At 39.7% G+C, this 23272-nt stretch overlaps 1 protein-coding gene across 8 annotated transcripts in view; it reads right to left on the reverse strand.

Moving 5' to 3' along the window:
- Nucleotides 1-23272, reverse strand: part of ktn1 (kinectin 1) — a 24595-nt gene continuing 1323 nt past the window's right edge. The window contains exons 2-36 of one of the 8 annotated variants that reach the window (XM_089003964.1): nucleotides 21151-21854; nucleotides 20013-20162; nucleotides 19816-19923; nucleotides 19599-19729; nucleotides 19405-19509; nucleotides 18190-18330; nucleotides 18009-18115; nucleotides 16790-16934; nucleotides 15703-15799; nucleotides 15428-15612; nucleotides 14167-14256; nucleotides 14038-14075; nucleotides 13672-13762; nucleotides 13521-13589; nucleotides 12529-12566; nucleotides 12333-12423; nucleotides 12171-12239; nucleotides 11884-11921; nucleotides 11539-11629; nucleotides 9870-9961; nucleotides 9722-9797; nucleotides 9572-9612; nucleotides 9390-9480; nucleotides 8064-8150; nucleotides 6099-6188; nucleotides 5937-6023; nucleotides 5769-5858; nucleotides 5601-5693; nucleotides 4544-4612; nucleotides 4382-4465; nucleotides 3095-3151; nucleotides 1964-2047; nucleotides 973-1068; nucleotides 776-880; nucleotides 1-696 (exon numbers count right to left, since the gene is read on the reverse strand). In XM_089003964.1, the coding sequence (XP_088860090.1) occupies nucleotides 667-696; nucleotides 776-880; nucleotides 973-1068; nucleotides 1964-2047; nucleotides 3095-3151; nucleotides 4382-4465; nucleotides 4544-4612; nucleotides 5601-5693; nucleotides 5769-5858; nucleotides 5937-6023; nucleotides 6099-6188; nucleotides 8064-8150; nucleotides 9390-9480; nucleotides 9572-9612; nucleotides 9722-9797; nucleotides 9870-9961; nucleotides 11539-11629; nucleotides 11884-11921; nucleotides 12171-12239; nucleotides 12333-12423; nucleotides 12529-12566; nucleotides 13521-13589; nucleotides 13672-13762; nucleotides 14038-14075; nucleotides 14167-14256; nucleotides 15428-15612; nucleotides 15703-15799; nucleotides 16790-16934; nucleotides 18009-18115; nucleotides 18190-18330; nucleotides 19405-19509; nucleotides 19599-19729; nucleotides 19816-19923; nucleotides 20013-20162; nucleotides 21151-21853 (3759 nt within the window). In that variant the 5' untranslated portion in view covers nucleotide 21854 and the 3' untranslated portion in view covers nucleotides 1-666. Of the gene's footprint in view, nucleotides 697-775; nucleotides 881-972; nucleotides 1069-1963; nucleotides 2048-3094; nucleotides 3179-4381; nucleotides 4466-4543; nucleotides 4613-5600; nucleotides 5694-5768; nucleotides 5859-5936; nucleotides 6024-6098; nucleotides 6189-8063; nucleotides 8151-9389; nucleotides 9481-9571; nucleotides 9613-9721; nucleotides 9798-9869; nucleotides 9962-11538; nucleotides 11630-11883; nucleotides 11922-12170; nucleotides 12240-12332; nucleotides 12424-12528; nucleotides 12567-13520; nucleotides 13590-13671; nucleotides 13763-14037; nucleotides 14076-14166; nucleotides 14257-15427; nucleotides 15613-15702; nucleotides 15800-16789; nucleotides 16935-18008; nucleotides 18116-18189; nucleotides 18331-19404; nucleotides 19510-19598; nucleotides 19730-19815; nucleotides 19924-20012; nucleotides 20163-21150; nucleotides 21855-23272 lie in introns of all 8 variants that reach the window. The other 7 variants (XM_089003963.1, XM_089003962.1, XM_089003966.1 and 4 more) reach the window with 7 other exon arrangements.

A 23272-nucleotide genomic window follows, 5' to 3' on the forward strand; every position in this document is an offset into this window, starting at 1 on the left:
GTATTTATGAAGCATCCCTTTTATTAACATTACTTGTTACAAAAAGAACACTCTTCAGTGTTAATGAACTCAGCCAACAATATAGCAAGTGTTGATTACTAATACGGGAAATTCTCTCGAGTCCTTACAGTAGAATGAAAACCTGTACACTGTTGACCTCGTCTTCTCTTAGCGCGCTTTAAATAGTCTCCCGTATCTCTCCCATATGCAGTGAGCGAGATACTTCTCAATCTACCCCCAGATGAGTAAAAGACTCACATCAAGGTGCATTTATGTATTTCTAAGAGTCTAATGATACACAACTGGTGGGAAAGAAAAACAGATCGTGACATATGGGACTTAGTACATTAAAACCATACATATTTTTTTTTTTATTTAAGAAAAAAAAAGTGTGTGTTGGGGGGAGATTAGGATTTGTTTTACCAGTGCCCTGTTGACATTGTGTGACATGTGACCAACTCCGTATTGAAAAAGACTGAATTTAAACAATACAGATTGAGAATGCTCTATGAAACAAGATTATGATAAACATGATGTGACGCTGCTGCTGGAGAGGAATGAGTGGATTCTTAGTGAGGGTGGAGTGTTTGGTAAACTTTTATATGTAGCAATGACCGTGTAGCGAGTGCGGTTTGGATGGCTGCATGTCCGTCAGTCTTTTTCGTGCTATACCTTCAACACATCTTTGTCAGCCTCCTACAAAAAAGGCCAAATATACATTTAAAAGTCAGTATTCGGAGAACATTGTGATTAAAAAAAAAGGAAGGGATCGTACTGCATCCTTGGTAAGTTGTCGACTGACACCTCGTAGCAGTTGTTGCAGTTCCTGGACTGGTTGGTTAAGTCCGGCCGTCATCTTTTCACTTCTGTCAAGCATTTCCTGATGGACCAAAATGTGATGGTTTAAAAATTATTTTCTATGACAAGAAATTTGCTTTCCCCACTATCCTCGGAAAGTAGCAACATACTTACTCTCTGTGAGGACAAACTGCTGTTCTCTATCAGGCCATCGGCATTGTCTGTCACTTTGGAAAGCTCCCCTTGGATCAGGTCCAAATATTGCTGGGCCTGTATTACAAAATAAAATGATCTTAAAGGACAACCAACGTCACTTTTTTGTTTTTTAACTGACACCACAAAAACGTTTTATAGCATCTAAAATACCCAAAACACGCAGTATATTCTTAGTCAAATGCAAAACACCAATAAAAATGACTTAAAGTGTCCAAAATCTGCAAAAAATTGAGCTGCGAATTGGCCATTTTCAGAACGTCCCGCCCCCAGTTCGTGACGTCACGCTAAGACATTTTGCATTGCTAGTGAATCAAAACAATGGCTTCAGATTCGGAGAATATGCTTTCTTGTTCCACATCCAGTGATGAATATGATTCAAATAGTTCTGAAGAGGAGAGCATACATGTTTGTAATCGATTAAAGAATTTATTTGTGCCATTTTGAGGCAACATTGGGGGAAAATCTCTCACCCAAAAAAAGAGGCACAAAATGGCGACCTCCTGTGGCCACCTCCGTTTTCACAGGCTGACAAATTCCTTATATGGCGCTTGGACGCCCTCTTCTGGCCTTCTGGCGGCTTTTGGGTGCAACACAAGGTCCCCAGACCAAACAAGTACAGCAAAATACATTGACGTGATGGAAGGACCGCTACAATGCGTCTTTTTTATGGTAAAGGGCGGTCCTTTAGTGACGTCACGTACAGACTCGTCACCAACTCAAAAACAAGACTTCATGAATATTCAGCGCGAGTCTTAAAACGTAAAATATAGCTATATGCGGTGTAATCTTTGTAAAATACGCTCAGTAGAAGTCATTTGAAGCCATTTTACAAATTATGGACATACCTTGTCCGACGTCGGTTGTCCTTTAAGGTCAACAACAACACCGCAAAAAAACTGGAAGTTGAACACAGACAATAATCCAAGACGGATATTTTGATCACTCTTACCTTATAGAGATCACCAGCAACTTGCTGCCTCTCGTTCTCTTCTGCCTCCAATTTGGTTAAAGTCTCTGTGAGCTGGGTTTTTAGCTGCAAAGTTGAAAACAAAAGTCAGCTAAATTGTATCATTAATGTAACATAAATCAGAAAATGAGTTTTTTTTCATGGGATTCAAATTTAAGGCCATCGCTTCAAATTTGTAATGTTGGTGCTATACTAACATCATTAACTGTCATTGCAGTTGATCAGCTGCCCTGACGTGTAGCACATTTAAATAAGAAAATACAATTCAATTGAAATTCAAACTCATTTCCAAAACAAACAAGCCATTGTTACGATGACTACAAAAAATACCGCATTTTCCGGTGTATAAGGCCCACGCCCCCAATGAATCGTGTATTTTCACAAACGTTTTCCATCGACAGGTAACATCCGACTTACGACAGAGTTCCGTTCCGACGAAACAGTCGCAAGTGAAAATGGTTGTAAGTTGAAATCTATTCAAAATGCTGAATAGAGACTTGGAGTCTAAACGACAGGAGGGAAAGGAGTCGTTGGCTGCTGACATCCATTCCAAGACCTGTTATGGTTCAATATTATTTCACGTATAAGGCCCAGGGTCATATTTTCAAGAAAATCAAGCCTTTTGGTTGTGCCTTTTACACTGAAAAATGCAGTAAATGACATTGCATACAGTTCTCGTGTGCTTTGAGGTCTTCATACGTGACTTATTTGAAAACTACCGGCAATAATGGCGGAATGATCAATAAAGCCAACGAGAAATGAGAATGGGATGACAGTGTGCATTTTCATTGTGAAGGGAATGAGTAATCCCGATATGAAGCACCACCAGACCATTAAAAAATAAGATACCTGGACAGCTTTGAAAGGTAAGCGTTAGTTTTAAAAGGTATTACAGTAATTGTTAAGTCACCATTCATAGCCCCCTTTCTCCTTTAAAAATCAGCAACATTACAGTCTCCAATAGCATACGGGATGCTGGCAAAATGAACACAATGAGGCAAAGTAAGCAAGATAGCGAGGTTGTGAATGATGACACTATGGAACCTGTCCTTGAGTTTGACACAGGGGAAGGTTTAAAAAGGATCTCTAGTTGGGCAGGCATGTAACTCTTACCAAATTCAGCTCCTCATTCTGCCTGATGGCTTCTGTATATGAGCCATCAAGTCTCGTCTGCAATTCAGTCAACAGATCTTTGAGCTGAAATTAAGTTTGAGACTGTTTTTACTGAGTCCTAAAAAACAGTCCAGACAGTGGGCAAAAAATGGGCACTAACAACAGATTGTGGTTTACCGAGGATGAGTTGGATCACATGCGGTGTAACTGTCAAACAGGTCTTGAAACTTAGTCAAGTGGAATTTATGGTTCAAACAACGATAAAAATGTTTCTTCAGCCATCATTTGTATTTCTTTGAAGGTGTCGGATGTTTCGCTCCTCATCTGAAAAGCTTTGTCAGCGAACTAAAGTTGTGCTGGTAGCTCTGTCCCTATACATATATATATATATATATATATATATATATATATATATATATATATATATATATATAAAAATAATAAACTTAATTTATGAGCGCCTTTCAAAACTCTCAAGGTCACTTTAAGGTCACAGGATCGTTTTTTTTCTGCGGGTGAGCAGCGTTCACTCAACCTGAAAGCAACTCAAATAGATAGAAAACTAGCTCGCTAGCTAATACATAGCTAGATAGCTAGCCAGCTAGATAGCAAATATATAGATAGCAAGTAGAGAGCTTTATTGTAAATTATGTTTTTCAGCTACAAGGCTAATAAAATCAGAAGAATTCTCATCACATCCCAAAAATAATAATAGATTTTTAACGCATTCACTGCCACTCCTGAATTTATTCGGGAATTGAAAAGTCAGTGATGGAGCATCAGGGCCTGCAAGGCCTTCTCTGCTGGCCTAAAAATATCGGAATCACAGACTGATGTTTAATTCATTTGCTATGGACAGAGGTGGCGGTGCTAAACCTCTGTTCTATGAATGTCGTAGGTGATACCAGAGGGAACGGGGGAATCTGACAGATTCATAGAACATAATCAGACCAAAGGAGTAATTAGATTAGTTTCAGGGAGTAGTCCACTGCTCCCACCAACCTTAGCAGAGGTCTGGCACCGCCACCTCTGTCAATATTTATATATATATATATATATATATATATATATATATATATATATATATATATATATATATATATATATATATATATATATACTGAGGAGGAAGAAACCTTTTCATCAATGGACCACAGCTGTACGACTGAGCGCTTACACAGAGGTTTTACGGTTCAAAAGTATTTATTTGCTCCCTGATCGACATAAAACTAAACAATTGGCCTTGAGCAACCAAATGAATTAAACTACTAAGCCCATTTCGCTTACCTCTCGGACCTCTGTCACGTATGTGGCACTTTGACATTCTGCCCTCTCTAACTCTGACTCCAAATGCTGCTTTTCTCTTCTCAACTAGAGATTGACAAAAAAAAATTCAACAAGGGCTGTATCAAGAATATCAAGTCGTAACAGTCATTCAAAGGGACTAACATTTTCCAACTCTGATGCTTCGCCGAGTCTCTCAATCTCCTGCTCCAGAGTGATGACTTTCTGGCTCATCTAAGATAAGAGAACTAATTAACACACTGAAAAAAGTGTTGGTGCCACTTTGTTACCAAATAAAAACTCACGTTTAAATTTTTGGGGTAAATGCTAGTCTCATTTTATGATGATTACCTTACAACAATGGTCTTTGCAACTGTCGTCACAGGAAAGAGATGCCCTTAAAACCTTTACCTTCAACATGCTTGTCAATGTTTTTCTTTTTAATAATAATACTAATAATAATCTAAATAATAATAATAATAATAATAATAATAATAATAATACATTTAACTCATTCACTGCCAGACAAGGTGCAAAAATGTGTCCACTCCAGGGCTTTTGTCATTTTCACTCAAATTGCAGGACCCACAGAATATTGAGTTTTAGGACTACATAAACATTCAACACAGCATTAGAAATCTTACTCTTCTTTCATCAGAAATAATTAGTGAATTCCCAAGTTATATGGGTCTGGAGTTATCTGAGCTTGAAAGTGAGGTGGCTGGATAAAACCCAGATGGTCCCGAATTTACGAACAAGATACGTTCCGAATGGTCGTTCGTAAGGTGAATTTGTTCGCAAGTTCCTTCAGTGCTATATTTTGTATGGAATGTATGTTTAACGCTAATATACGTATGTTTAAGGTTTATATAACTATGTTTAAGGCTTGTATAAGTAATTTGTATGAGTTTGAACTGAAAAATAAACATTTAATAAAATATATACTCGATAAAGATATGTACACGTAAAACTGTAGAGAAGACTATATTTTATTACAAAAATGTGTGCATGTACCGTTGTTCGTAAGTCGAATGTTCGTAAGTAAAAGAGCGTCTGTACAATATTAATTTATATAGAACTTTAACAACAGCTGAAGCTGTAACAAATGAGTGACAATGGCAGTGAATGAGTTCATTTTCTGAGAAAGCCCACTGATGAAGCCCACTGAGAAAGCCCACTGATGCAAATCAAAATGGCAATTGCATTTTTTTGGGAAACACACCTCTCTCAGCTCCTCCTGCGATAGCTCCACTTTTTCCTTCCATCTTGACTCTTCCTGCTCCACATTGCTCTGGAGGCGCTGCAGGATTCCCTCCTGCGGACATAGCAGGAACAACAGATGAGCCCCGGAATTGTGAACTCGAGTAAGCCACTATCATGTTCATTTTACCGTTTCTGCCAAAACATTCTTGTATGTCTCACAGTCAACCTGTAATATCCTTTGGGCTTCCTCGGCTTCTTTCAACTTTTCGGACATTTTCTGCCAGGATAGAACAACGTTGTGGCATTTGTGGATATTATAATAGCTCACCATGATCACTTTTTTTGGGACATCTACCTCGGGGTATTCCGATTCATTGGTAGACTGTACAGCTGAACTTTCTGTGACATTTTTCTCAAAACTGCAGAGCCACTCCTGATGATTCTAGAACAAGAAAGACGTTTTTATAACATTAGCGGGAAGAGGAGCTGATAAGAGGGCTGTCATGAAGGGCCGTACTTGTTCGTTGGGCAGAGGCACGTGGGGTAAAAGTCTGTGCAGGAAATTGCGGCACTCGGCCTCGGATAACGCCAGTGTCGCTTGGTTGTCCTACAAGGGGGAGAAAAGGAAAAAGGCAAAAAAAGTAGAATCGTTTTGAAAATAGCTTGTCTTGAGGCTCACAATCGTCTTAGGACTCCCACTCGTTGCACTTACACCATTGCGTGAAATTATGCACCATTGCAGGAGGAAATCAAAAGCAAAACAAAGGAAAAGCATTTGAAATTGGAGAAACCACATACATTACACAGTCAAAATATCGTGCTTTCAAAATAGTCAAACCTGAGTTTTCAACCATAATCCGTTCGTTTTTTTTTATCGTGATTGAACAATACAAACACGCCTGCTCACAATGGCTACACGATAATGCGTCAGTCACAATAAGACGCGACACAAGGAAGTGACGTACAGACGCTCCCCAACGTACGACGAAGGAGATATGTTCCGAACGGTTGTTCGTAAGCTGAATTTGTTCGCAAGTGCTATATTTTGTATGTAATGTATGTTTAAGGCTTATATACAGTAAAGTCTCATTATATCGATATTCAAGGGAGTCCGAAAAAATATCGATATAACCGGGACTATCGATATATCCGACCCTGTTTGCATGTAATTTTCTCCGTGCGTGCATAGAAATAGTATCGATATAACCGGGACTATCGATATATCCGATATCGATATAACGAGACTTTACTGTATATATAATACCTCTTCCCAGTTGAGGCTCCAAGGAGGAGGCGACGCATAGCTAAAAGTAATGGCTGCTGGCACGTAATTCAGTAATTACTTATGAACAAATTCAATTTACGAACGCCCGCTCGGAACGTATCTCGTTTGTAAGGTGGGGAGCGTCTGTACTGGTAATACATTCGAATTTTGGACTATCATGTACTAACCAGCATTTGCCGCAGTCAGACCTCACAAAGCGAGCGTTTATAGCAGCGCATTTCCACATGTAATGCAGTTCATGCGTTCAGGCCAGGAAGGAAAAAAAATGAGTTGAAAATTCTATAGCTTTGCCCATTTTGCAATTTTGACTTTTCTGTGGCCTCGCTTCATTGGCATCATTAACAACGAACTTACTGCATCACTCACAGCAACAAAACAAGCATCATGCTGAAATAAAAACAAAGTAGGACAATGTCACCACAGTCTTCAGGTACCGAGAGGGCCACAGCCAGATTCATATATGATCCAGGACTAAGCCAAAAAGCATTTTGCAGCTAAGGTAACACAACAACAATTATGTTAACCTCAAAGTAGCCGGGAACCAAAGCGCACAAGACACCGTGACTGATGAGTCATGTAGAGTCTGAATCCAACCAAAGCACTCTTATTTTATGACCTCAAAATATCAAGTGTTCATTTGAACGGAAGAATAGAAGACTTTCAATCAACCACAAACAAAAAACCAGCATTGTGCACAACTCTCAAAAAAAGAAAATCAATGCATAGTACCAAATTTACCATGACAGAAAAAACTGCATGGTAATTCTAATGAATCGGTGGACAGGACAGATGGAACAAGAACATGCTCGAAATGAGACAAAAGGATAAATACACAAGGAGCATGCAAGAAGATGACACAAATCACAATGGATGCAAACTAATCAACCTTAGCTTTGTGCCAAGAACGACATTTTCAGTTTGGTCAAGGTTCAAAGGACTCACTAAGTGAGCGAAATTCAACATGAAGAAATAGTAGTTCGTTCAAGATGAATAGCACAGCTTCACATTTCACCACAGAGCAAATTGCCAAGCAATGGGTGAGAGGGAAAAAGGCAAACTCAATGAGTATGCAATTTTTGTTACAATTGGTGGAAAAACATTCCACGGAATCAATCATGGCAGGCAAGAAGCAATTTTAGGGGGGTTGCATCAGATTGGAGCTACGGAGTGAAGTAGGGCTGAGATTGGATGTCGAACCTTCAAAGCTTTGTTGAGTTTTCCTTGAAGCATGGATTCGGTGGCTGACAGAGCTTCCATTGCACTCCAGTTTTTCTCCCGGAGCTCCTGGTCATTTCCAGAGAGATACTATGTTCAGTTGAGCCTCAGGGAAAAGCCATTCAGTGAGCTTTAACACACGGCGTGGATATAACAGCACCCGGATGCATTTCCGATTTTGGATTGTATTGGATTAGCCTTTATTAGTCTTGCAGTGGAGAATTTTACATTTTACAGTAGCAAAGTTATGAAAGTAAGAGGAAAGGAAAGAAAACAGTAGAAAAACAAAATACAGGATTTTGATGGTAAATGTAATAATTTCAGGCATGACTCTACCTAAACGCTGGGTACGGACGGTTGAAATCAGAAGTCAAAATAAAGTGGGGGACGAGTTCTAATTATGGAAAGAAAATATTTGAGCCTTTATTTTACCCAAGAAAGGTCCAAATATGTGTGCTTTTGTTTTTTTCTTTTAAACTAATAATGCAAAAATCTCTAAATCAGTTAACAGTAATCATAGAGCGCCAATACGTATGTGGAACTGCTGCAGCTTGGAATTGAATCAGATTTAGGTGGGACATGAGACAGTCTCTTTTGATCAATGGATGCTATAGCTTTGTGTTTGCTTTCAACATTTGGCTTGGAGAAGACGTGCATATTTCACCATGACAGTCTCCAAAAAGTCTCGTTATATCGATATTTAAGGGAGTCCGAAAAAATATCGATATAACCGGGACTATCGATATATCCGACCCTGTTTGCATGTAATTTTCTCCGTGCGTGCATAGAAATAGTATCGATATAACCGGGACTATCGATATATCCGATATCGATATAACGAGACTTTAGTGTATTTCCAGATGGCGCAGTGAGAGTGGCTGCCTTTACAGCAGCTGCTGTATTTTGTTTTTATACTTCCTTTCCTCTTACTTTCATCACTTTGCTGCGGTGAAATATGAATTTTTCCACTGCGACACTAATAAAGGCAAATCCAGTCCATTAGAGCAGGCTAGGGGCCTTGCGATGCAATTTGCACCTTAAGATATCTTATGCGTGCTGATGCGTGCCATCATACCGTGAAAGAACACTAAAGGATCCCCGGTTTGCGAGATAAGTAACTAAATAAATAAAATAAAATTTAAAAAAAGGGAGCAAGCAAAATGACACCAATGAATGGTGCCAGCAGAGGGCGACGACACGTGCGCAGTGTGCACCTCCACAATCCAACTGGATGGCAGGAACCACAACAGGGGCAGAAAAATGTCTGACAGATCAGTGTTTGTTGTTCATAGCAGGAAAAAAACCTACATTGTTTTTCTTTCTGTGAAGCTCCAGAGTTTCCTTCAGCTCACACAGCTCATTCTGCAGTCCTGTAACTTGCTTCTCTTTCTCGGTTAACCTGTGAGTCATAGCAACCGGACATGTGTGATGACATTGCAGCATTTCTTCAGTTTAAAAAAATCGGATTTGAGCAAAAAAAGCCAACTCACGCTGTTAGGAGCTGTGGGCTTGGTACTGCGTTAACAGCTTGCTGAAAGGAAGAAGTGGGGTGAAAGATCAAGTCTGTGTTTTTCTGGTTTATTTCAGATGCGGTAATTTTCGGACTACATAGATAATTCACTCTTGACTCACTCACTCACCTGTTGATGTGCCTGGTCCAACTTCTCTCTCATCTCAGACTGTAAATGCTGGATCTCGTGGTCTTTCACAGCGAGCCTGTGGACAAGATGACAAATAATCATGATTATTTATAGAGCTCCCCACAAATTCGAAGGAAGGTTTGCTTACTGAGCTTGGAGTACTTGGAGCTGCGCATACAATCTGGTGAGTTCTTCTGATGGCTCCTTCTGTCTCATTTGCTCCATTGCTACCTGGAGAACCTGTGAGACAAAAACAGCCTTGAGAAAAGAGTTCTACAAATGATTTGATTTCAATTATCTTTTCATCACTCTGGTAATGCTCATTTTCTTTTTTTGTCATATTTGAGTACGAGTACAAGGAATTCCACACGGAATGAGGAACTGAGTGCGTCTGCAACACGTCTGTGCAGTCAACAAATACAGAGCCCAATTTACGAACGAGATACGTTCCAAATGGTCGTCCGTCAGGTGAATTTATTCGTAAGTTGCTTTAGTGCTATATTTTGTATGGAATGTATGTTCAAGTCTTATATAAGTATGTTTAATGTTTATATAAGTAGGCTTGTATAAGTAACCTGTATTGGTTTATACTGAAAAATAAACATTTCATAAAATATATGCTCTATAAAGATATTTACATGCACAACTGGAGAGAAGACTACATATGTTGTGTACCAATGTTCGTAAGTAGGAGAGCGTCTGTAAGTCACTAAATAAAGGTTGGCGCACCGAAAATTAAATTTTGAAATGATTGATTAGAGTTTACAGGAAGAAGCCTTTATGGAAAGCAAACATGAGTACCATATTTTCAAGTGTATAAAGCGCACCCAGAAGCCTTAAAGGACAACCGACGTCTCCGGACAAGTTGTGTCCATAATTTGTAAAATGGCTTCAAATGACTTCTACGAAGCGTATTTTAATAAGATTCCACCACATATAGCTATATTTTATATTTTAAGACATGCGCTGAATATTCAGGAAGTCTTGTTTTTGAGTTGCGACGAGTCCGTACGTGACGTTACTAAAGGAACGCCCCTGACCAAAAAAGAGGACACATTGTAGCAGTCCTTCCATCACGTCAATGTATTTTGCTGTACTTCTTTGGTCTGAAAACAGTGTTTCACCCAAAATCCGCCAGAAGAGGGCGTCCAAGCTCCATATAAGGAATTTATCAGCCTGTGGAAACGGAGGTGGCCACCGGAGGTCGCCATTTTGTGCCTCTTTTTTTGGGTGAAACATTTCCCCCCAATGTTGCCTCAAAATGGCACGAAATAAATTCTTTACTCGATTGATTCAGCAATTCGCAGCTCAATTTTTTTGCTGATTTTAGACACTTTAAGTCATTTTATTGGTGTTTTGCATTTGAATAAAAATATACTGTGTGTTTTGGGTATTTTAGATGCTATAAAACGTTTTTCTGATGTCAGTTAAAAACGTCCGTTGTCCTTTAAGTTTCTTCAAAAGATGACCCTGCCCCTCATACGCAGGTGCAGTTTATATGTAAAGTAATATTGAGCCACAACAGATCACGCAACTACTGTCAGCACCCACCGACTCAATTTCAACCCATAGAAGAAGTAGTGCATAACCTCAGCCTCTATTGTAGCGCCTTATAATGTGGTGTGCCTTGTATTTGGGAAAAAAATAATTCATTAAAGGAGCGCCTTATAGTTCGGTGCACCTTATAGATGGAAAAGGTTTGAAAATACACCATTCATTGGGGGTGATAAAAATACAAATTTTGCACTGGGACACAAGGAACACTATTAGTCTAAAAAATATATTTTCGTAATAAAGCAGGGGGAAAAAAATCATACCTCAACAGCCTTTGCTTTGGCTGAGTAGCTGTCTTGTGCTGCCTGCAGACTGCCTTCCATTGATTTTATCTTCAAATCCCTTTCCTGGATCCTAGAAAGCAAAATTAACCCGATCTATTATATTACTCTTTTTGGATGTTCATGGTGTCACAGCGCAAGCTGTTCAAATGACCGGTACGGTAAGTCTAATTTCAAAATTATGTTAGTCCAATCATGAAGAGGGTGTTAAAATTGTATTTGATCCAACACCAAATCAACTAAGCAAGTTGCCTGCTACCATTTTCAGAACACTGCAAATGAAATATTGCACACAAAGCCAACTATAAAATATAAAAAAGGTCTTACTTGTTATGTAGTTCTTGCACAATCGACTCTGATGATATCTGCAATTACAAGAGATGAACAAGACTTGATCAGAAAAAAAGCATCAAGGCAAATGCACGTGTTCATTTGCATTGCAATTATTACATCCATGTATGATAAAATTATTTAGAAGAGGAAGAATTCCACCACATCAAATAATCTTCCTGATAATATTTTAAAAATTGTCTCGTCATTTTTCCCCCTCATTTATCTGGCCCATCTTGATTTCTGCCCTTTGCTACTTAATCGGTTACAGATATACGACTCACCTGATCAATTAACTTTCCTTGCAATGCCACCAATTTTTGCTTTAGAGCCTCATTCTCCTTTCTCATGGTCTTTATTGAAAGAGAAATAAAACAGTCAATGAAAGTCAAAAGCCTCCTAAGTCAGTCAAATATGAGTTTGGAGAGGGGAGACGAAAGCGACACCTTTAGTTCCTCTTCCTTGTTGGCTACTTCGATGAGCCCCTTCTCTAGGAGGCTTTCGACAGTTTTCATGTTCTCCTCTTTTTCCTGGACACTGGAAGATGGGAGAGAGATGTTAAAGAGAAATCTATGATGTTCTCATTTGACTACAAGCCATGGTCGTAGTTTCACAATAGGTAGGTTTTTAATTTGTACACACCTCCTCTGGATCTGGTCAAAAACCAGCAGGGAGGCAGTCTGCATGGGTAGAATAACAAAGGAAAGATCGCATTAGTCAAACACAGGGATGCATCTGGGAAATTTAAAAAAAGGGTCAGTTGGCCCACTTTGTGTCTGAAAAGGGGGCCACATTTTAAAATGGATGGGGCCCGATTTAACTTGATTGCCGGAGTAGACAAAAGCGATTGAAATAAACCAAAACACATTCATTGAAGCATATTTCTAAATTGCAAAGGATAAAAAAATGAGTAAAATCTATTTTTCTAATATATCAACAATTTATTTTAAGTCAGATAATTTATTCATACATAAAATAAACATTTTAAATTTTCTTGAGTTACTACACAATCAAGCCTGTGATATTTTGATATTCGTCTGTATTACAGGGAAGACACAGAGAACAGACTTAGCACAATATTCCGTACTAGTGTCTACTTCAACAAATTATAGCAACAAATTTCAACAAATATTTGCTCGATTGTTTCTTAAACAATAATGTCTCTGTTTGCTGCCTGTTTATGTCTTTTAGAGTTTTATGCAACCATCCACCATGTTTGATGTAAATACTGCAATGCACCATGGGGAAATGAATATTTCGTTATCTTTTTCAGCAATTTCCGGCGGATCACGAAAAAGCCCAATATCCTCACCGACGACTTTGGAATGCACCAAAACAAACGCAAGGTGATTATGGCTCGATATCGGTAAGGCAAGATGGTAGACGACCAAAGTGAAAACCTCTGAAGGAAAACGAATAGTTTTCAATTGGTGTTCAACTAAATTGGTTTCTTTAGCTATTATAGCAGAAGTATGACATATGTGGCGCAGAACATGTAGTAATATGCGCTAATCATAATCGACTTGTGCCGGCGCTGGCGCAGTGGAGCGGCAGTGGCTGTCCAAAGGCATCATTGGCACAAGGACGCGGAATAGATGCACAGGAACATTGACAAACACAATTAAGGTACATACCTGATCAGCAATCTGTCCCCGCAGACTCTGAATCTCTGCCTTCAGCGAGATGTTGTCATTGTGCAAGGCCTGTGCAATATAATGTAAACAAAATTAAACTGATTACTCATGACAAATGAGAGTGAAACATTTTCCGCAGGTGCTGCGGGACCTGCATGTTCGTTTCTCTACTGGCGCCGCTGCTCCGTTCAGCATTCAAAGAATCCTCCAGGCCCTTTCTCTGTAACTCCTTATCAGCCAGTCTGGATTGAAACAAGGGAGTACACGGATAAGTAAGCCCGCGTTGCGGAAATACACTTACAGTAAAGTCTCATTATATCGATATTCTTGGGAGTCGGAAAAAATATCGATGTAACCGGACTATCGATATATCCGATCCTGCGGCATGTAAATTTTCTCCTTGCGTTCATAGAAATACTATCGTAATAAGCAGTAGTATCGATATAACCGTATCGCTATAACGAGACTTTACTGTAATTAAACTAAATCTGCCAAAGAAAGAGCAACATGGTCTCACAGCTTTTGTAGCTCCTCAATATGTGAGACGTGACTGGCCTAAATTGGGAAAAGACAAAATTGGTCATGAGCCTAATGACAGTCTAACTTCAAGGATCCTTTATCAATGATGGGCTAAAGTATTTTTTACCTGTGTTGAGATCTGGGCATGCAAGTTCTGATTTTGTGCTTGCAGTGTTTCCTTTTGGGCCTGAAGACCTTTGTTTTCATTCATGAGCTCCTGTTGAAGACATTGCTATGAAAAGGCAAATGTCCGCTGTGCACTGTATGACGGCATTTAAAGTGCCGTTGAGTTTTGAAAGGCGCTTAGAAATATAAATGTATTATTATTTATTATTATTTGTAGAAAAGACTTCATCTGCACATTTAAAAGAAGTCCAAGATGGCGCCCGAGTAGGCAGCAGTCAGCAAGTGCTCTCGCGAGATTTGCTTTTTTTAAATGTTTTGGTTTGTTTTTGTGTTTTGTCACTTAGAGTTGTTGTGCATTGTGGGGAACGGATACAGAATGTTTTTCAGCATTTTTGGCCACGACAACATTCATCAACGAGGAGACTGTGCTAAGTGGTTGTGCCTTTTCTAGCAGCATGGATATGCCAGCACTGTTTTGATTTGGGAGGAATGTTGTTGCCATTTGATTGTCACCGCTGGACAGCTCTGAGGCGACTTTTTTGCGACTGTAATCGGCAACATTTTCACAGCCCCCCTTTGTTCAACGGAATGGTTGGATGGATGCATGGCTTGAGATGACAAGAAAGGAGCGTGCAACTGCGGCGGCTTGGAATTGAAGCGCATTTACGTGGGACAGGAGATGTGAAAGTCTCTTTTCGTCAATTGATTCTACAGCTTTGTATTTGCATACAACATTTAGCTTGGAGCAGGCGTCCTTTTCCATTAGTAAAAAGGATGCTTTGATCCTCTCCTCTTTCATCGAGAACTGCTTCATACAACAAAGAGGGTGCAGAAATTGATTAAAATTGAATGACTGCCTGTGTCTTTTGTGTAGTGTCACATTATTAGCTTTTACGTTTTTATTGTTGTTTTAAAATCAAGATGGCGCCGCAAGAGTGGCTGCCTTTAATAACAATAATAATAATAATAATAATAATAATAATAATAATAATAATAATAATAATAATAATAATAAATTTCATTTATAAGCGCCTTTCAAAACCTTCAATGTCACTTTACAGTCCTTTACAGCAGGTCATGTATTTTGCTTTTCTACTTCTTCCTTTCCTTTTACTTTACTCTCACTTTGCTGCTGTGAAATGTAAATTTCTTCCCTGCTAGACTAATGAAGGCTAATCCAATACTACTGTGTCAATAAGAGAGTCAATCTCCATCACTGGGTGAGATTTTCTTCTTTCAATGCTTGATTATAGGTGGCTCACCTGGGTGCGAGCCTGCATGGAATCGTCTGGGATACTGTGCTTGGACACCTCCAGCAGCTCCATCACTCTCTGCTCCAGTCTTTCCTTAGAGACCATGACTTCAGTCAGGCTGCTGTGCAGAGTCTGAAGCTCTTTATTCTTATTATTCATCTCATTCTCCGCTGTCAACAGCTGACTGTGAAGTTCTGCATTACCCCACAGGAATCATATGTGTCAAAAAATGTGTGTCTTCAACTATTTAAAATAAGGTTGATGCCAGTGACGTGACTTATCACCTTGCTTTGAGGCTTGAAGTTTTTCTCGCTCGGCATTGACACTATGGAGAAAGTTTTGCAGTTCCTCCCAACGTCGCTTAGAATCATGTAGTTGAGCCTGGGGTTAAAATAATCCATAATGTAAACAGAAATGAATTACAGATTGGAATAAATATATCAGAAATGCTTGTATTTATTTAACATAAGACCTTAACTCATTTACTGCCAGACGATGTGCAAAAATGTGTCCACTCCAGTGCCAGGGTTTTTGTCATTATCACTCAAGTTGCAGGACCCACATAATATTGTGTTTTAGGACTACCTAAACATTCAATACTGCGTTAAAACCTTAGACTCTCTTCTTTTGTCAGAAAAAAAAGTTAATTCATAAATTGTATGGGTCTGGAGGTATCTGAGCTGGAAATGAGGGCGGCTGTACAAAATAAAATATACATGTATGTTGATTTATATTGCGCTTTAACAAAAGCTTAAGCTGTCACAAAGCGCTAACATGGACAAAAAGTCAATGCTGTCCCCTCGTGGAAGGGAAAAAGTATTGCCAGTGGTTTGGCCAGTGCTTTATCAGCAGCCCCCGCCAAAAAATAAAAAAAAAAAACAGGAATGGAGTTACAACGTTACACTTTTCAATTCTCGAATTAATTCGGGGAGGGCAGTGAATAAGTTAATGTCCCAATACACCCGACAAATATTCTCTTTGTATTATCCAATGATGACATTTTCATTCTGTTGCTCTGACTTGTAGTGTGTCTTAGCCCACCTAGTGATAGTGAAGGTAAAGTTAACACAGTCTGACTGCACAGTACAGGAAAGTATCAAACAGGATGTTGGCGTTATGACTTGGACAAAACCATCCAACATCCCAGCATCCAAAGGCAACAACCCTCCCTGGGTCGCACACCCTCCGTCTGGAATTCGACCACAACCTCCTCCCCCCATTCCTCTGCCACTAAATCCACACCCAAGAAATACATACAATGCATGGCGGTAAGCTGAGGTGAGGAGTGTAGGAAGACAAATACACACACGTACACCAAAAAATATCTTTATCCATCTCTCTCCAAACACACCTGACGGGCAATGTGCATACCTCCAGCTGAGACACATTCTGCTTGTAGCTAACCTCCAGTGACTTCCTCTGGTGCTCCTCCTGCTGCAACTTGGCGTTGTTGTCCGCCAACTCTATCATCAGGGCCGCGTAATCAGAGCGGAGTTTGTTCATCTCGGCTGTATTCCTGTCAAGCGACACAAACAAGAGCACGTGGCATAAATGACCGTATTTTCCACTGTATAAGGCGCACCCAAAAGTCTTCATTTTGTTCAATAGTTGACATTGTGCCTTATAGCTGGTGCGCCTTCTACGCTGGTGCTCCTTATACGCAGGTGCACCTTATAAATATGCTCCCCAACTTACGAACGAGACACGTTCCAAACAGTCATTCGTAAGGTGAATTCGTTTTTAAGTTGGTTCAATGCTATACTTTGTATGTTTATGATTTATATAAGTTATATAAGTATGTTTAAAGCTTGTATAAGTAACCTGTATTGGTTTGTATTGAAGACAACTGGAGAGAATATGAAATACAGTAAAGTCTCGTTATATCGATATTCAAGGGAGTCCGAAAAAATATCGATATAACCGGGACTATCGATATATCCGACCCTGTTTGCATGTAATTCTCTCCGTGCGTGCATAGAAATACTATCGATATAACCGGGACTATCGATATATCCGATATCGATATAACGAGACTTTACTGTATGTTACTACAAAAATGTCCGTATGTACTGTTGTTCATAACTCGAATGTTCGTAAGTAGGGGAGTGCCTTATATGTGAAGTAACATTGAGCCACGACAGGTCTTGAAACGACTGTCAGCCGCCACAGACTACATTTTCCCCTGTAAAAGAAGTAGTTCGTAACCCCAGCCTCTACTGTAGAACCTTATAATGTGGTTTCTGTTACATTTTGAAAACCTATCTATTTAGATATACAGTAAAGTCTCGTTATATCGATATTCAAGGGAGTCGGAAAAAATATCGATATAACCGGGACTATCGATATATCCGACCCTGTTTGCATGTAATTTTCTCCGTGCGTGCATAGAAATAGTATCGATATAACCGGGACTATCGATATATCCGATATCGATATAACGAGACTTTACTGTATTTAGGTAACTTTTTTCCATTCATTTAATGTGCGCCTTATACTCCAGTGCTTTATATACTGGAGAATACAGTATATGAAAATTTTAGTGTGGTGATGTCATGGTTGAAGAGATGAGCAGTTTTGGTATGGTACTCACTTGCTTTCCATTTGGTTGGTTGCTGTGCTAACTGCATCTCGCAGAATGCCGTTTTCCTGCTGCAGATGGGTTATTTGGCCTTCCAGCTGCTCCCTCGCCTGCTGGAACTACACAAGGCGGGTATATACAAAAGGAAATTAATTCCTTTGTTGTCAGAAATTCAGAAATGTCATACAAGCACCTTGTTTTGCATGGTCTGGAGTTCTTGGTAGTCTCCTTTTGCTTTGGCCTGCATGATTTTCAATTCTTTCTCCAATGCTGAACACTGCTGTCGCAGCATGGCTTCCACTCGACCTGTCTTCTGCTTGGAAACCTGGAGCTCCTGAAGCACAGTGCCAAGACAGCAAGACATTTAACAGCTCAAATCAAGCAAAACCAATCTTAGTGTGTTCTCTTTTGTGTGTGTGTCATCAAGTTGATTTGCTATCAAATTCCGAGCAAGTCCCAGAGCGCAACGAACGGATGTGACCGCAGGTGGGAGGGTTACTTTCAAAATGAAAAAAGAAAAACTCGAGTAGCCGGCGCGGCATCACATGAATCTAAAAGCAAAGTCAAGATGATTAATGTACAGTTAGCAAAGTGATGAAAATTTTGTTTACACGAATCGTCGTCTCGTAGTCAGGTGTTGGCAAATGAAACTAATGTTTTTGGTGAATGAACTAATGTTCAGTTTTGTGCATTTACAGCGCAGTAATGCCTCAAAATGGATGAATAAATTAAAAACTAAGTCAATTTAATGAATGCTGTATGCTACTCTTTGTGACCCGCTGTTGTTTTACAGTACTGTAGTGACTTTCGCTGTCATTTAAAGGACAACCGACGTCACTTTTTTGTTTCTTAACTGCCATCAGAAAAACGTTTTATAGCATCTAAAATACCCACAACACGCAGGCATGCTAACCACTTTTGCAGCAGAGATGGCTAGATTAAAGGAAAGGACAAACAATGGTTGTTGTAGAACTATTACCCCCAAGGCAACAGAGAGATGGATCTCATGAGAATTAGTTTTGCTAATTTTATGACGTCAAACCTTTCCTCATAATAATACATTTCATTTATAAGCGCCTTTCAAAACTCTCAATGTCACTTTACAGTCACAGGATAAGTTTTTCTGTGGGCGAGCAGCGGCACTCAACCCGAATAACTCAAATAGAAAGCTAGCTAGCTAGCTAATGTTTTTTTACAAAGTAAAAATAGAGTTGTCTTTAATCCTGCCTTTAGGCATACTTTTTTGATGTCGACTGCGAGAAAAAAATAATAATAATGGCACCGAATCATTTTTGCCAGTACAAACTGCTCGCTTTTGGTACTGGTACTTGGTGCAGCACTATATCAAGACTACGGTTGCGTTTCACAGGTTTAAGAATGCAAATTATATATCCACGGTGGTGTGAACCTGGCTGAGTTGTTTGACTTTATCCTTTGCGATGGATGCTTCCTCTTGAAGTGTGGTTAGGAGACGCCGTTGTTCCTGAAGAGCTGGATCAGATTTAGCGACAGACTAATCACAAAAGACATCACAAAAAGAATTTGAGTCAGATTACGCTCTCATTTTGATACTTCAAATCCAGCATTTGCGGATTATCTCACTTTGTGCCAGGAATCTACCGCACTTGGGCTCTTCTCTTGGAGGACAGCAATCAAACTGGCAGCCTCGGTTTCAGACAGGGTGATCGAGGATAGACCTGAGAGTAGCTCCTTGAGCTTCACCTCCTTGTTCTCTGCAAATCCATCAGATTAAAAAAAAAACAATAAATGCAGTAATTATACACATTAGCTTGAAAAGTTTATTTTTTATTGCTCCCACCTTTGTCTGTCTCATTCTTCTGTTTCTTTCCTTTAGATGGTACATCATTGTGGGTAGCCTGGTGGTTAGTAGAAGCTGCGGAGTCTGTCAGAACATGGGTCTCTTCAACTGAATTGGTGGACATTGACAGTAATGTTCAGAACTCAATACGGGCACTTGATCACCAGACACTTTTACACAAAGTGCAACATCAGTACCAGCGTCAGTCTTCTGTTTCTTGCTGCCCTTCTTTCCACTGGGTGCATATGGTGTTGCATTGGAGAGAACTTTGGATTCAGCCACAAGAGGAGCTTCCAGCTGAACTGGTGACTGCTCTATTTTCACCAACGTTGGTTGCTGGTCATTCGCTGAAAAGGCAGCGAATTGACGTGAAGACAATTGGGACGTATATTAGAATAAAATCACAACATGATTATGTATGACTGGTAATATAAATTAATCCAATACCTGTAACAATCATAATTTTTGTGAAATTCTGTGCTGGGATTATAAAATTGAGTGGGTGGGGAAAATGATAAATCTTTTGTGGATATGTTGGAATGACACATTGTTTCATGTAGCTGGTGCACGTTTGACCTATCCTAGTTCCCAGAATGTGCTCACAGTATTTTCAACGTTAAAACTCTTTCTGCAGGGATGCATCTGTTTATTCTATACATGAATACATTATTTGACTTGAATTAAAATAGCTTGTTCATATACAGTAAAGTCTCGTTATATCGATATTCAAGGGAGTCCGAAAAAATATCGATATAACCGGGACTATCGATATATCCGACCCTGTTTGCATGTAATTTTCTCCGTGTGTGCATAGAAATAGTATCGATATAACCGGGACTATCGATATATCCAATATCGATATAACGAGACTTTACTGTATTTGAAAAATAGATTGTACTGTTTTTCATTTGGCCCCTTTGTCTCTGAAAATGTTTGATGTAAATACTGGAATGCACCATGGGTAATTAGAATATTCCAATTATCTCTTTCGGCAGTTTCCGGCAGATTACGGAAAAGCCTGAGATCCCCAACCACGATTTTGGAACGCACCGAAACAAATACAAAGGGATTATGGCTCTATATCGGTAAGGCAAGATGGCAGACGACAAAAGTTAAAAACTCTGAAGGAAAACGAAGTTTGCAATTGCTGTTTAACTAATTTTGTTTTTCTTGAGCTATTTTAACAGAAGTATGTCATGGGGCTCAGATCATGTAGCAATATGCACTAATCGGAATAGACTTGTGCCGGTACTGGCGCAGTGGAGTTCCAAAGTTGCGCCAGTGGCTGTCAAAATGCGTCAATGGCTATTTGAAACTGCACTTGTGGCAACCAACCTGCCTCCAACTTTTGCTTCTTTTTCTCCTTCTTCTTCGAAGCCTGTGGGGGGGTCTGACTCACAGCAATTGCCTGGCTAACTTGAACCTGGACCTCAACCTGTGGAGAAGGTGGCCTGGGTTGTTTGTTCAAAACTTTAGGTGGCTCTGCTTTTTGTCCCATCATCTTGGAGCTGTTTACTTTTGGCTCTTCGGGCAGAGATGTTGCTGCAGCTTTAACGGCTGCCGCTGCGGCAGCAGTGGCGGCAGCCACTGCGGCTTTTGCAGCTTTCTTCTCCTTTTTCTTTCTCTCCCTCAAACTAGCAGACACCTCAGTTGATGCTGGAAGTGGCAAACATGTAGAAGGTAATGGTGCAAAAGGATCCGATGCAGGCACTGGCACTGATTCCCCAAACGACTCCAGGGTGGATCTGTGGGTACCATCAGCTGCATCAAAGTCCCCCTGATCCTCTTCAGACTCCCCTACGCCACTCCCTCCACCTGCCACACTTGCACTCTCTTTCTTCTTACTCTTTTTCTTTTCGTTCTTCTTGCGAACATCTGGCTTGGATTGCGGTAACTTAAGGTCACGTTTCTGTCGGGCCAGCACCTCATCGTAGGAGGTTTCCTTTGTGAAGAGCATGAAGAAGAGGAGGAGGAGGGCAACAACCAGGAATGGGATCAGGATGAGCAGGTACTTCGAGTTGTAGATATCCAGCTCCATTCTATATTTGAAGAAAAAGGGGAAATCTCATGAGAACTTGTCTCTACAATACAGTATTGTCTCAGTAGCACTGTAATATCACTCAATAGCTCAGCATGACTGGTTGCATTTCTCATTTGATACATGTCTATTTAATTCGCAACTGAAAATAACATGAGCAAAGTTAAGCAGTGAGAGTATGCTTTTTTTTTTTACAATTACTTTACAAGTAGACAAAAGTACCATATTTTCCGGTGTATAAGGCAAACCCAAAAGCCCCGATTTTCTTCAAAAGATAACCCTGCACCTTATACACAGGTGCCTTATATGTGAAGTAATATTGAGCCACAACAGGGAACTACTGTCAGCAGCTACCGACTCAATTTTCACCTGAAGAAGAAGCAGTGCATAACCTCATTCTCTATGCCTCAATGTGGTGCGACTTATATTTGGAAAACTTATATATTATAAGTATATATTATATATGGGAAATCTTATACACCGGAAAATACGGTAGTCAAAGTGGTTAAATTGTTAACAATGACATTGAAGCAGGCAGTGACGAATGTCAGGTGTTCAAAGCAGCAGTTACAACAGAAAGAAAGCAAAAGAGCATTATCTGTAATATTCAATTGATCAAGGTACAACAGATGACAGGATGTGGTGTGATGTCCCTGAAGGATGTGGTGTGATGTCCCTGATCCACTGGTGAACTTCTTCGTGTCACAAAGAGGGTACAGAAAGTGCTTAAGAATGAATGGCTCTCTGTGTCTTTGTGTTGTCATGTTATTTGTTATTTAGTATTTTTTTTTCTTTTTACTTCAGGACGGCGCCACAAGAGTGGCTGCCTTTCCAGCAGCCCCTGTATATTGTTTTTCTACTTTGATTCCTTTCAGAATTTTCCTGCTGTGAAATGTAAATTTCTCCACTGCGAGACTAATAAAAGGCCAATCCAATCCAAAATATTAACCGGGTAACTTTGGATCTACTTCAATGGGTGCAAATTGAATGTTTGGTATAACAGTCCCTATATTTTCAACATGTTAAAACAATTTTTTGAGGGGTCAAGAGGAAACTGTTTGTGGCCCTAAGTGTCCGTGGGTGCTCTAAAAGGCGCTTGTAAATTACATGTATTATCAGTGTCTGAAACTCATGACAAAAAGTTAGCGGACACCCGGGCAGACAACGCTGAAAAGTTGCCTGCCCCATTTTTCACAACTTGAAACACGATAAGATGACTAATCACAAAAAAAAAAAACAATGTTTGCGAAGTATAAAGGATTTTTTAAATTCAGGAAGTACCTACCACAAATGCTCCTTTCCTTAATTTATGGTAAATATCCCTTGCTGAAGATTTTGCTCCAGTTGTCGTTTGTCACCATGGTGCACAATGCAGGGTTTGCGTTGTGTTATATGCTCAAAGCCACGTGGCCTCGTTTT

The sequence above is a fragment of the Hippocampus bargibanti genome, linkage group LG09, assembly GCF_051943395.1.
Source record: "Hippocampus bargibanti isolate YZ-2025 linkage group LG09, ASM5194339v1, whole genome shotgun sequence".
Classification (NCBI taxonomy): Eukaryota; Metazoa; Chordata; class Actinopteri; order Syngnathiformes; family Syngnathidae; genus Hippocampus; species Hippocampus bargibanti.